Genomic DNA, 14,849 nt, shown 5'->3' with positions numbered 1-14,849 from the left:
AAATATTATAATTTGAAGCGGTCGTTCAAATGGGAATCTTATATTAAAATTAAGTTCATTTGGGGTTAATTTGAAAAGTTGCTAATCAAAATTTTGAGATGGGGCATTGAAGAACTCGAGCTGAACGCGGTGTATATCTGCGTAGATCCCTCTATATATCTGTATACTTTTATGTACATTCGTGTATCCCCTGTATATCATGTATATCTGTGATATTTATGAAATCTGCGTAATATGCAGTGATATTCACGATATACACGTTATATACAACTATACAAGTAACATACATTGTCGTAGAGGCGTCTTTCAAGTCGATTGACTTATATAACTTCAAACTAGTTAAAATTACCTTCAATCTTCCTCAAATTTTGTATATAGTTTCGTTTAGGTATTTCCAACGAATTCCAAAACCACTACTACCCAAAAAGTAACAACTAAAATTTTTCAGATTTTAAATTGAAGCTTCAAATGAGTCTTTAATCGTAAAACTAAATTTTATGAGATGATGTAAATTGTCATTAGCAGTTTCAAGTGCTTAAGGAATTAAATTCGAATGAACTAGAAACAAGGAGGGAGGGTATCCAAGATCTCTTGAAACTCCGTGAAAAGCCTAAGATCTCTTGTATCTCCATCAGTTTTGGAGGGATTTTGGCAATCCATTGCCAATTTATTAGGGTTGCATTTGTTAAGTCTAATCTTTGGTTGAAACGCTGCTAATAGTTGTTAGCAGTAGTATATATGTGTCAATTTTCTAAATTGTCATTATATGGTACATCTATTTTTTTTTTCGACAATTGTGATGCTCAGACCAGCTTGTGAACACCTCGACTAACTCCACGGATACCTGCTACCTCCCATCAGCACAAGTATAAGGTAACTCCATCCACCAAGGCTTAAACAAATAGAAAAATCACTTAGTGTTTTTGCTTCCGTCAGAATTTGAAATTTAAACATCAGGATCCTTAACCCATTTTATTGAATACACCTTGGGTGCATAAGTACATCTATTTAAAAATTATCTTCCCAATCAGACTTGATTTTACCAAACATGTGCTGAGTTAGGGAGAAATTTTCTATTTTGTGCATAGGCAAGTTATACTGCAGAAAGTTGCAGTAGCTTCACCCGAAAAACAGCAGTCTCACTTGATCATTCAGTGTCCCTCGGCAGAGCATGTTGATGAGGGTGAACCATTAGCCTTTCCATTTTCCAAAACAAACTTAAAGTGTGAAGAGGAGCTTTCGAATAATATGAAATCCTGGTACTTGTGCTGGTGGAAGGTAAGAAAGAGCATCGTTGCAAAGTTGTTGGCTGCGCTCCTGGATTTAAGTTCAATATAAGAGGAGAGGAAGTGATGGGAATAACAATAACATTGAAAATAGCAGTTACAACTACATCAGGGCTTTAACTGCTGCCAATATTTGTGCCTAAGCAAAATCAATAAATTATCAAATTAATCAAATAATGAGCGAAGAGCAGAGAAGCAGCTAATATGGCATGCATAACAAGTTTTTCTACTAATTCATATGCTGGTTCCTACTGCAGTTGATCCACTACTTCCAGATTGCAAGAGGCATGGAAAATCACCAATCAGAATAGTGGGGGAATGGAGAGTACATATCAAGTTCTCTGAGAAGTCGTGTAAGTTTGGGGATAATATGCTTTGAGATTTTAACAGGGAGAGTTGCCCTCGAAGATAGCCAAGAGAAGATGAGGCGAAACATTGCTTCCTTTACTCACAAAAGTGTGAAAAGCTTGACAAAGTCGTCTTGGCACACTGATCCAAATCAACAGACAAGTTTCTCATTCATCCGCAGGATTTTTCGCTACGTAAAGAGGTGGTTAGTGATGAACCCTGATGACAGCCAAATGGATTAGCCAACTACAGTGACATTGAGGCTGGGAACTCACGGAGCTTTCCCTCCCTGGAAAATTCCGTTCTGATCCTTTACCAGTCACACATACTTCTCCAAATGTTAGCTCACAAGGTAAGTGAGAAAGAAGAACGAAGCATAAGTCGCTGAGACAAATTCTGAATCAGGACGTGAATTGCGTCTACAATCTACATACATCACCAACTGAAAAGAAGTGGATTGTGTCTACCGAGACTTTTGAGCAAGAGACGATCTGCAAATGTCAGAGCAAGTAAAAGCTTAGCTTTTCGGATCTAGAGCTATTAAAAGCAGCAATTTAGAAAGGTCACTTTATATTGCTCAAAATGTCTTGAAGCAAAAGTTTAAAGAATGTATTGTATTGTAAACTCAAGAGTCTGGCATATTTCAGCAACACGAAGGAGAATTCAACAAAGTGATATCATTTATGCACAAAGGTGAAGAAAATGCTAGAGCAAAAAGGGTTCTTTACTTGAAACTTTAACCAGAAAAGGAAAAGACGCACACATATTTCCTCTTTTATTTTTATTTTTTTTATTTTTTGCTTTTCCCTTTTGCGGTGTATATGAGATAGCATAGAAGGAAGAGTACAGTTCGAGTTCACTGGTGCCTAATCATGTGCATTGACAGAGTACAGAAAATTGCTAAATGCAAAGCTTTAACATTATCTTAGGCGTTGTTCAGAGGCCGATTCAGGTTTTGAAGTTTATGGGTTCTGGATTCTAGCTTTTTGGGTTCTAAATTTATAATGTGTACATAGTAAATGGCTTTTAAAGACAAATACAGGGTTCGGCAGCTCCTTTCATATTTGAAAATATGTGGTTGCAGGCAGCGGATTTTGGGGGGAGAGTCGCAAGGTATTGGAATAGTTATGTGGTGGCGAGGAACCGGTCGTTTTGACTTGCAAACAAGTTAAAGATGCTTAACAGGGATATAAGGGTGTGGAATACAAAAATGGTTGAATGAAAAAGGAAGGCTAGAAAAAGTTCTCCTCGAGTAAGGTGCCTGGGAGCATTTTAACCCCAAATAGACTGTTCACACCATATTGAAGTAAGAAAGATATTTCCTCCAAAAGATCCATACCTCAGCTTTGCAAAACCAATCGTGTAAAGCATACTCTCTAAGCTGGTTTCTCAACTTTGCTGATGTCATTTCTTTGCAAAAGAAGCAGTGAAGGAGGCCAAACTGCTTCATCTCCATTTCCATTTATCCAGAAGAACTCTCGAAGCAGGCGAGGACTACATTAGAGTTGAAAACTTTTGGCTCTTAGAAAGGTTTTCTTCCTATTCTGAAGTCCATTCCATTTAGCCACGACTACGAATTCGGCTTCAATGTTCAACACCTAGATTTATCAATCCTGAAATGTTCAAAAAAATTGTATTCATAACAAAAATTGTGTGCTTTTGGACCAATTTAGTAACATGCCAAAGGAACTTCTAGTTTTAACGACTTATTTTACTGAATATAATAAAGTACCTTAGTTTTGCTCAATTCCAGCTGAAGCTAGGTGGAAAACACGTCTGCCAGCATGGTTAGGATTCAGAAGATAAGGATGATGAGCTTTAATTCATACCAAACGTAACAGCTTTATACATCCAGTTGAGTTTGCCGCAACAACCATATTAGATTTTTTTCTCCAGCAAACACTTGAAACAAATTGCCCATTACTCTCACCTTCATTGCCAAAGCTCGGATCAACAGATCCAAATTTATAAGAAGTAATTGGCATTGGTAGAGATCTATGATAAGCATATACCTGCAAAAAAATGTTAAAAGTAAAGAAAGAATTGATACTTCTGCTGGAAGCTCACAACCTTTAGATGTTGGGGATGGTAAAGGACAAAAGTAGGGATAATTACATTTTTGGACTGCTCAAACGAATAACAGCCAGCAGTATAGGTTTTGTATATTGTGTGTGTATATATATATATATATATATATATATATATATATATAATATACATATTATATCCATAATCAGTGTACAGGTTTTGTATATTTTGGCTAGCGCCCGTAATTAATTTCGGCCGACGGACAAAAAATGAAAAAAGCCCACAAAAGTAGGTGGTGATCCAAGAGAGAACCATCCAACTAACTGCTCTTTTGTAATGGTAGAAAGAAAACCCAAAGACGTGGAAGACAGATCCAAAAGGATCATAATAGCCTCAGTTACGAAATACACATAATCCTAGCTTTCCTCAGTTGGAAGATCAAGCTATCAGTTGTTCAAATCAAAATCACATATGCCTAATTGAGCCTACTGTTTAACATAAAACAAAATGATGAAATATGAAGTTACCTCATTAGATTCGGAACCACATGCAATTTGCCCATCTAAAACTGATAATCCCACAAAGTTCTGTACAAAGCTAAAAGGAGATTAAATGAAACTGAACAACCTATAGTATTGAGATGTTCATCATAAAGACACTATCCTCTATTTACCTTCTCATTGGTATGTCCCTTGAAAGTCAAGCTGCAAGCATTTGAAGACAATCCTTCCAAACTTGTTCTATTTAGGTCCCATAGCTTTAGCGTGTTATCTGTGGATGCAGAAACCAGGGTACCATAATCTAAGAATTTTACATAGCTAACAGCCTTCTCATGTCCAGATAATGTGCACCATGGAATCCTAGTATGGCGAAGATCATAGCAGTAGATTTTGTAATCAGCAGATCCGAAAGCCAACAGATGAGAGGAGTAAGCAGAAAACTGCACACAGCATATGTTGGCAGGATTCCAGATTGTATCCACAGAACTCCGCTGCCGTATAAAACAGATCAAACTCTTTGTTTGTTGGGATAATTACATTTTTGGACCGCTCAAAAAAATAACAGCCAGCAAATGTATAAGTTTTGTATATTAAGCATAAATATACATTAATATACATAACATATACATAACCAGTGTATATGTTATGTATTTTTGGCCACCGCCTGTAATTAATTTCAGCCGACGAGCCAAAAATGAAAAAAAGCCCTTGTTTGTTTCCATAGATCAAATCTAAATGAACAAACCAACTTCATGATAAAGTAGACCTAGGATCGGTAGAGTACCTCATAGATATTCCACACTTTTACTGAGCAATCATCACTTCCAGTGGCAAACTTTGTTGGATCCACTTGACAAAAATCAACAGACCAAGCCCTCTTCTGGTGCTCTATATGTTGGGAGAATTCTTGACCTGTGATTGCATCCCACATCTAGATTCAAAATATTTACACCAAAGTCGTGTTAATAAAATGAATGAAACACTCAACTTCAACTGCAAGCACGTGTTAGGTAGTTGATATACCTTTGCTGTGATATGTTAATGCACTTACTAATTAGGAAATATATTCTATTACATTCCTATGAAAAGATCATGACAGAAAGAATACCTTGAGTATTTATAGGCTAGTCAGATAAGGGGTAAGAATTAAAAATATGGGATTTTTTCTTTTTTGGCCCATTGGCCGAAATTAATTACAGTCGCTAGCCAAAATATACAAAACATATAAACTGATTTTGTATATTATGTGTACATTATATGTATATTTTATACTTAATATACAAAACCTATACATTTGCTGGCTATTTTGTAAATTAGATCCGCAAAAAGCCTTGGACTATAATTATCTCTTATTGTCATAGTTCATGAAGATTCAAAATCTCTTTAACAAGTCCAGTGAAAAAGGTACACACCTTGACTACGCCATCATAATCAGTTGAAGCCAGATAATTCTTCATATAATTATTCCAGGAAACACAGCTAAGCTTAGATCTGTTTGACATCTCAGCCACAGGATATTGAGGATCCGCAGAGTCATCCAAAAGTGAAGCAAATTCAAAGATTTTGATTTTTTTTGAGACACAAGCTGCAGCTATATATTCCTCTTCATGATCAAAACAGAGGGAGCAGATCACATTTGTAGAGTTAAGAAGATCACCATTTCCTAATGTCCCATATTCCTCAAACTTGCAGTAGCGAGCATATTTACAAATACCTTCAAAGAAGGCTTCAATACGATCAACAGATTTTAGAGTAGGCCCCACCTCTGTTGTTGACAACCTGTCACGACTCGTCAACAAATCTGTGTCTGTTCGACCTATTGTATCATTTTCTGCAAGTTGGATTTGGGATCTCATGCAGAAGTAAGCACTTTCAAGCTGAGAAAAATTTTTCATTAGCTTTTCTTTGCTCATATTTGTAATAGAAAACGATCTAGAAATACAGTCAGTCGAGTTAAGATGTTTCTCCACCCAATCTGAAGTTCTAAAGATATCTTTTTTATCGACGTCCTTGATATCAGCTTCTAAGCACTTTATACTTTGTAATAACTTGGAGGTATTATTCTGCTTTTCCTCCTGCAGTGAAACTAGGAAATAGAGCAACGTGTCTGAGTCAGGGTCATCATCCTTCTTCTCAATAAATGCTGGGACACCATCTATTTTACATACTTCTTCAGCTACATATATTATTTCAGACTGCAGGATTTCCCTGCAAAGACAATTAGAGTTGTGCCTGAGCTTCTACCAATTATAGAAGTTAAAAATCACTACGACAAAGCTAGACGGTTACCAACAGAAAAGCGAAAATATCTATTGACCAGAAGGACAAATTGCAGGCTAGAAGACATACTCCCTCCGTCTCAATTTATATGACACTCTTTCCTTTTTAGTCAGTCCAAAAAGAATGACACCTTTCTATATCTAGTAACAATTCAACTTTCAATTTACCTTTTTACCCTTAATGAAATGATTTCTAGCCACACAAATTTCCATGGTTTTTTAGACCACAAGTTTCAAAAGTCTTCATTTATTTCTTGAACTTCGTGCCCAGTCAAACGCCCTGATTCTGTGATCAAACAATGGTAGCGTACCAGCTCTAACCTAGTGGTGTGATATCTACCACTCCCTCTGTTTCAATTTATGTGAACTTATTTGACTGGGCACGGAGTTTAGGAAAAAAATGGAAAAAAAAAATAAAGACTTTTGAAACTTGTGTTTCTTAAACATGCCATTGTGTGGTTATAAAACTTTTGAAGCTTGCGGTCTAAACATGCCATAATATTGAAGTTACCAATTTCAAAAAAAAAAAAACATGCCATAATATTTGTGTGGCTATAAAATCTTGTCATTAAGGGTAAAATGGGAAATTTAAGTTAAAGGTCATTCCTTTTGGAATAGACTAGAAGGAGACAAGGTCACATAATTGGAATGGAGGGAGTATATAATAAGGTGACAAAAGAAGTGGCTAAGATGCCCCAAGCCCCAAAAGACTCCTCCATCTCGGATTATAGAAAAATCATTCTCGAACAACAAACCAGCTTTACCCGAAAAGAAAAAGGACCATAATAGTTACTATAACTATATCAAACTACAAGGAATCTGTGATTGGCAAAAGTTGAAAATGCTTTGAGTTTACTCAGAGCAACAGAATGTTTTCCAGATAACCCAATCCTAGGATACTGTATTGCTGGCTGTCTTGCAGGTACGTCAACATTGAATTGTTTCAGCAAAGTCCAAATAGCAGAATATTATATTGCACATGAAATTAGAAATATAATAATACCTTGTTGTAGGGCGAGAAGAAGGTACAGGATGAAGCATCAAAAAGCAAAAGCCAACTTCCTTAGGATTTTGACAAAGAAAATTTGGAGGAAGAATGCGACTTTGCAAATTCATCATCGCTGCAGAACGTGCCGCTGGCGATTCAAAACAGCACAGCAACTAATTGAAAAATAACAGGAATCAGTAAGACTAAAGATAATATATCTCACCCCTTCGGCGAAGTGCATTGTAAAACAAAACGTTCGTTCTACCCAACCCCAAATTTAAAAAAAAAAAAATCATTAAATTAGCCGGAGTGTGTAGAGCTACATATATTTGTCCAGATGAAAAATAAAAAATATTGAAAATCTGAGGAGAGCATTGGAGAATCTGAGGATTAAATCTCAAAAGTCTATTTAGAAAAGACAATCATATCCAGGCTGGAATATTCTCGTACAAAGATCCAGTAGAGTGGGAGTGCGAAAAAGTATCATAAAAGCATTTGGTTCCAAAAATCTCAATTATATCGATTTAAATTCCATTTCTTAAAGCTCAAGAAGCGAATTGATTCGAAGAAGTGCTACAAGGAAATACAGTAGGTGATTCACCATCAAAAAACCTCCTTCCTTTTTTATTTTTGGTGTTTCTTGTTTGTTTGGGATTGTATGAATCATAATCTTTTTTTTTTTTTTTGGTAAGAAAGATAATTGTATCATAAAAGCACCAAGTATTTTTCCCTCTTTTTTGGTGTCTCCGTTCTTGTTTGTTGTGTGTGTGGATTCTGCTTCATTTAGAAATTCCTTCTTACACGAAAAAAGAAAATAAAAGTTTACAGTTGAACTTGATCTGTTGAAATGAGTTGGCTTTATCTTCAAAACATTTGTTGTTCCTTTCATTCCAAGCACACAATAGTGGATGTATGTATTATTGTTATACCAACATCTGAGATCATCTTAAATTCTGCTTCATCTTAAATTCAACATCTATTGTGCCAAAGATATTTAAAGTATTATTTCACCTCACTGTTGTCTGTTATAGAAGTTATGACCATACCTGTAGAATTTGACTTTTATCTTATAATTTTTTTGATAAGAAATTTGACTTTTATTTTTGATAGAAAGGTAACTGTATTATAAGAAATCCTTTGCTAAGGATTCTAGGAGGCTAAGAATTAATTCTACATCATTTACGAACTCTTCCTTAAACCAAAAAGAGAACAAAAGTATATAATAAAACTTGAAGATTGTGTTTGTCGTATCTTCAAAACAAATGGTGCTTCTTTCCCTCCACACTATCCACCATTTATTTATATTTGACATTAATATTACGTGGTCTTTTATTGTGGTTAGACCGACTTTATTGTACGGGGCGGAGTGTTGGCCAGTCAAGAAATTTCACGTTCAGAAGATGAAAGTCGCGGAAATGCGAATGCTGCGGTGGATGTGTGGGCACACTAGGAGGGATAGAATTAGGAATGAAGATATCCGAGACAAGGTGGGAGTGGCATCGGTGGAGGACAAGATGCGGAAAGCGAGGCTGAGATGGTTTGGGCATGTGAAGAGGAGAGACACAGATGCTCCAGTGCGGAGGTGTGAGAGGTTGGCTATGGACGGTTTCAGGAGAGGCAAAGGGAGGTCGAAGAAGTATTGGGGAGAGGTGATTAGACAGGATATAGCACAGTTCCAGCTCACCGAGGACATGACCTTAGATAGGAGGTTGTGGAGGACTCAGATTAGGATAGAAGGCTAGGTGGCTTATCCTTTCACCATAGTAGTTGTAGTTTTGCTCATTTGTTTATTACCATTTGATTTCTGTATTTGATTGCTGCTTATATTTGTTGGGCCGTTGCACTTTGGTTATCTTATTTATCTATAGTAGTTAAGGCTCCTTTCTTTCCGGACTGTTCTACCATGACTTTCTCGCTTTTGTTATTCCTTGTTTTCATATTGTTTTCGATATGCTTGGTCCTATCTGACCTTTTGTCTTGTTTTCCTCTCTTGTTCTCCTCTCTTGAGCCGAGGGTCTTTCGGAAACAGCCGCCCTACCTTTCAAGGTGGGGGTTAGGTCTGCGTACACTCTACCCTCCCCAGACCCCACATGGTGGGATTATACTAGGCTTGTTGTTGTTGTTGGTCTTTATTGTTCCTCATTGATATATGAATCAAATCATGGAGAATGAGCAATCATGCATCATATGTAGCATATAATATTGTGAACTTTTCAGTTGTATAACTCTTGCTTAATATGGATTGGACTGTGCAAACAGAACCTAAGTTCGTGTCTAAGAGGTGAGACAATTGGACAGAGAGAACAAAAAAAGAGAGTTTATTAGTGGTTTTATTCACCTCAAAGAAAAGAACCCCGAGACTGTAGATATTAGATGATGCAAGGCTTTTGTGATCGAGTTCTTCCGGACAAGTGTACCACCTCTTTTCCAACTGTTTAATGTCAGACTCCAGCAGACCCCCTGCCTTAAATTGCGTGCTTTCATCATGAGAACAACAACGAACCTTCTGCTGCTTAGAGCCCAAGTTACTTTCAGCATGTATATCAATGTTGGATGGCCTTTTCCCGTTAGTATTTTGGTTCACGACATACATGGAGTCTATCTGAACAGATGGACCAATATATTTAACACCATTAGGTGACAGTAAAATGAAACAGGAAGGCCGTAATTCCTGGAATGCAGTTCCTTGGGAGTGCGCAATATCAATTAACTTCACAATCTGCCGGAATATGTGAATCCTCTCAGCTTTGTTAATCTGTGATCCCATCAAGTTTATCCACTCTCTCAATGTAACTCCATTAGAATTAGCACCAGGCTTAAACAATGCATCAGATCCTACCATTCGTATTGAAGCTTGCTCAGACTCATTCTTATTCTGCAGATTAGAGGCGGTATCAAATTCTTCATGAAGCGCAGGGCCTTTTGGTAAAACATCTTTGCCTTTAAGAGATCGGTTAGCGAAAAACTGAGAAAAGCCAGATGTAGATGAAAGTTTTGATTGACTATTTCCCGGAAGTAATCTATTGCTTGGGATGATTAAGTTAGAGTCTTCTGTTGATTGGGAAGACACTGCATTAGAGCCTTCTTTGATATCTTTGTGCGATGCATGCTTCAGCATTTTCAGTGCTCGCAAATTCTTTCCTGGCAAATCCCTGGATGAAGGATCTCCATCCCCCTTCACACTTCTAGAGCCAGCCCCTAATTGATAAAACTGTTGCCACTGAATTTGCGGTTTCTGATTGTTTTCTCGATTATTATCAGAGCATCTACGAGAAGCTGGTTCGGAAATTTTGTAACTACTCAATTTTTCAAATGTGAGCCTTGAACTATTCAATGAGTAAGAACTTGTACCATGGGGCTGAGTATCCTTCATGGACATTACATATCTGTTGTTGGTACCTGAACCAGAAGAAATTGGTCCCTCCGGAAACTCAAGACTGGTAGATATAGACTTTCTCATCGATGGTTCAACAGAAATATCATCCTCCGTCGTTTTAGGTAGCACATTCGTAGCTACATCATTTGCCTCTACGTCCTCCTTTGACTGGTCCATATCATTCCAAATGGACTCTCTCAATTAAATACCAGCTGCATTCGGCAATGATTAATCCTCGAGAGAATGGCTGAAATAAAAGAAGTACTTTGCAGTTAGCACAGAGGAATTTCAAGGTAGTAAGGGAAAGGGGAGAAAAATATCACTTAATATCTTTCCTCCTTCACCTAGTCAAGTTGGTCAAAGGAAGTTTGCCGAATAGATTTGAACATGTTTTTATCAATACTAGCACCAACAAAAAAGAGAGAAGAACATCCTATGGGCTATGATCATAACTAAATGTCAATACATAAAATAAAGAACTAGTTTTGAACTTTTGATTACTTTGCTGTCTATGAATGCTCATGTATTATAGGTAAACCCACAAACTGACGAACATAATTGATAAAGGCCTTCAAATTGAAATAGAAAAGAAAAAGATACAAGTGAAAAGGGGTTAAAAAAGGAAACCATGGACAATGAAACTACACTAAGCTAGTTTATTTGAAGCCTCAATATCTGTTCTCGCAAAATCCAATTATACAATTGAGGATATTATCGCATTGGGGAAACAAACTCAATAAGCTGGAAGACTAAACCAAACAAAAGAAACCCAAGAAACAGACAAACTGAATCCAAATTCCCTGGCTCATAAAGTTCAATTTTTTACCAAATCTTAAAGCACACCCACAGCTCAAGTAGCAATAATAAAGATATCACAAGACTAGCCTGAAAACAGAAAGGGAAAAGGATCAAACTTTCCCCCTCTAATATGCAAAAAAATCGATTTTACCCTCCATTATACTATCCCTACAAAAATACCCCCGCCGTTACCTAAATGGTTCAAACATACCCCTCAACCGTTAGGGCTGTCCAAGGTGGACACCCAATCCCATGTGGCACTGACATTTTGATGAGGTGGACAACACGTAGCATGCCACCTCAACGCCCCATCCCATTTTATCCCTCCCCTCCACTTGTTCTTCCACCACTAACATTTCCTTCCTCTCCATCACCATTGCCACCGCTAAAACCCCCATGATCATCACTATCGATTTATTTATTTTTTTATGACAAGGGAACCCGTAGCAGCTACCACTCTTCAGGTGAGCACAGGGTAAACCCGCTCCTGTGCAATAGCCCGCAAACCATACATGAGAGATAACCCACACTAGGCAAGCCCCGTGCGACGAGCTCGACTCATAAGGCAAATCCAATGTTGTCATAGGCAAGGGGTTTCGAACCTGAGACCTCCATTACAGAAGTCCCGTGATCAACCAACTGACCCGCCCATGCTCATCATAATCTATTTATTTAACTTAGTAATTGTTAACTATTCTTGAAGGAGAAATATAGAAGTGTAAGCATAATTAAAAAAGGAAACCATGAACAATGGAATCTAACATTTTCATTTCAGGAGGAAACCAAAATCAAGAAGAACACAATACCCAATGTATACAAGAAAAACAACAACTACGCCTAAGCTAGTTCGGGTTCGACCATATGAATCCTCAATACCTAAAAAACCAAAACCAAACAATCTCAAAACACAAACTGAAATCCATATTCCCTAGCTCATAAAGTTCAATTTTTAACAAATCTTGAAACACACCCACAGCTCAACTAGCAATAATAAAGATGTCAAAAGACTTATCTGAAAATAGAAATGGCGAAAAAGGGTACTTTCCCCAAGCATCAGATTCCATTATACTACACCATGATTACAACAGTGAAAATCTGGAGTTGATTTCTCATATGCCCACTCAACTAATAGTTATTATCTCAGAAAATCCAATTATCCACTTGCGGATATTATGCATTTAGGGAAAACAAACTCAAGAAGCTGAAGCACTTTACCAAACAAAGAAACCAAAAAAACACACAAACTGAAATCCACATTCCCTGGCTCATAAAATTGAATTTTTAAACCAAAATGCACAAATAGAGCAGCTAATACTATTTGTTTTTTTCCTTCCAATGATGAAACAACCAAAATAAGCAACAAAGTTCAAATCTTTACCAAATCTTTAAGCACACCCACAGCTTAACTAGCAATAATAAAGATATCAAGAAACTTACCTGAAAATAGAAATGGTGATAAAGGGTACTTTCCCAAAGCATCAGATTCCATTATAGTTCACCATTTTTAGAGCAATGAAAATCTGCCTAGCTTATAAAGTTCAAATTTTTACAAAATCTTGAAGCACACCCACAGCACAACTAACAAAAATAAAGATATCAAGAAACTTTAACTTGCCTAAAATAGAAATGGTGATAAAGGGTACTTTCCCAAAGCATTAGATTCCATTATAGTTCAACATTTTTACAGCAATGAAAATCACTTATCAGTAATCATCAAGATTCTATAACCAAGTAAGCACAACTTTTTTAGTGCATAACCAGAATTTTGATATTCTTGCAATTATTATTTTATATTATATAGATATGGTAGAAAAAGATTATGGGTGACCTACCCTCTTGCAGATATTGTTTTTGTCAAATTATGCTTGTTGAATGCCATAGTATATCACCTACTTATTTGTGAAGGCAGGGGCTAAAGGACCCTCTTAAGTCTCGAAAAAGAGATTTTCTTTTCTTTTCTTAAAAAGTAATACTCCCACCTTTCTATTTTACTTGTCGTGTATTGACTTGGCACATCTATTAAGGAGTTAAAAATAAAATAATAGTTTTACTATATCACCCTCAATTATTGTTAAGTAACCTAATAATTGAAATTAATAAAACATACTTTAAAAGTTGTGCAATTACTTAGAATTTCTTGAACTTTCCAACTTAATAATTAATAGTAGAGAAAAGATATAAAATCACCCCTAAACTTGCACCAAAAACTCACTTTAGCAATTTAACTTTACGGGTGATTTTTTACCCCCTATTGTTGTCCAAAGTTTCCCGAAGAGGTGACCTAGCAAAGAGTGTGTTATCAATCGCCTAAAAGCGCGTGAGAAGAAGAAAAAATGCTAAAATCAGTCAGAATTAAACACTTGTCATCTTCCTATTGGATGAAACAAAATTAAGTGTACTTAATTAGCTTTTTTTAAAAAAAAATCATTTTAGGTTTCCTTATTATTTTTTCATTTTTCCTTATCTTTTTTTCCCATTACCATTTTCTTCACTACCCTTCTTCTCTACACTTCCTTCACAGCACCACAATTTCAATTCTACCTTCAGTAAACAAACAGCCATACTAATCGGAAGGTTACCCATCTACAAATCTGACGTCATAGAAATTCATCCCCTGATTGTTGTTGAGGGTAAATTCCGCCTAACTTACCCGCGGTATAGCACCAACTCCGGCGCATTCCATCTTACCAGAGCAGCAATCTCCGGCGACGCAGGTGAATTTACCGATGGAGGGGTCGTTGTGTTATGAACTCACTAATTAAGAACACAATTCAACTACTCAATTAATCGACTTAACCTCTAACAGTTAACAATTACATCAGAGACTCCGCATTTGGTACTCAAACCAACAATTACAATCAACAACCGAAAGAGTTCACTAATAACATAAATGAAATAATAAGAAATAGGAAATTATAATCGACAGCTCCAACGAAAAGATTCAGCTAGCTTCCAACATCGTGCCTGAAATGAGAGTTCAAATGCGATAGGTTACTCGAGCTGAATTCGTCCACGTCCAGATAGTAGAATAAGAAATTAAGATAGGGATTGAGAGAATCAGATTTAGATGAGAAGAGAAAGAAATTTAAGAAAGAAAGAGGAGAGCATGAAAGAGAAATGATACCAGATTTCTCAATGCCTTCCACACCCGCAATTTCTTCTTTATATAGGTTTGTTTCCCTTAATCTCGACCCTTCCTTCACTTTAATCTCGACCCTCCACGTATATAACCAACTTTTGAATTAT

General features: G+C 36.7%; 1 protein-coding gene across 2 annotated transcripts; it reads right to left on the bottom strand.

Moving 5' to 3' along the window:
- Positions 1-1,350: 1,350 nt before the first annotated feature.
- On the bottom strand, positions 1,351-13,199 carry LOC132632465 (protein SUPPRESSOR OF PHYA-105 1-like). Of its 2 annotated transcripts, XM_060348408.1 has the most exons (10): positions 13,041-13,198; positions 9,768-11,052; positions 7,445-7,602; positions 5,575-6,370; positions 4,947-5,093; positions 4,336-4,653; positions 4,190-4,249; positions 3,367-3,646; positions 2,974-3,247; positions 1,351-2,125 (listed from the first exon to the last, which is right to left on the bottom strand). In XM_060348408.1, exons 2-8 carry the CDS (start codon positions 10,980-10,982, stop codon positions 3,458-3,460), a joined length of 2,883 nt encoding a protein of 960 aa, XP_060204391.1. In that variant the 5' UTR covers positions 10,983-11,052; positions 13,041-13,198; the 3' UTR covers positions 1,351-2,125; positions 2,974-3,247; positions 3,367-3,457. The 2 variants fall into 2 exon arrangements, with proteins under 2 accessions (XP_060204391.1, XP_060204395.1); XM_060348412.1 differs by lacking the exons at positions 1,351-2,125; positions 2,974-3,247 and having other exon boundaries at positions 3,508-3,646; positions 4,190-4,259; positions 13,041-13,199.
- Positions 13,200-14,849: the final 1,650 nt, after the last annotated feature.

Source organism: Lycium barbarum, chromosome 1, assembly GCF_019175385.1.
Source record: "Lycium barbarum isolate Lr01 chromosome 1, ASM1917538v2, whole genome shotgun sequence".
NCBI classification, from domain to species: Eukaryota; Viridiplantae; Streptophyta; class Magnoliopsida; order Solanales; family Solanaceae; genus Lycium; species Lycium barbarum.
This window is presented reverse-complemented; position numbering and strand designations above follow the sequence as displayed.

Excerpts from the sequence above, each read along its gene's own strand:
- LOC132632465 (XM_060348408.1), bottom strand. The coding sequence starts at position 10,982 with ATGGACCAGTCAAAGGAGGACGTAGAGGCAAATGATGTAGCTACGAAT. Across the intron at positions 4,654-4,946 it reads AAGTGTGGAATATCTATGAG|CGGAGTTCTGTGGATACAAT; the intron begins GTACTCTACCGA and ends TTTATACGGCAG. Across the intron at positions 3,647-4,189 it reads GTGGTTCCGAATCTAATGAG|GTATATGCTTATCATAGATC; the intron begins GTAACTTCATAT and ends ATTTTTTTGCAG.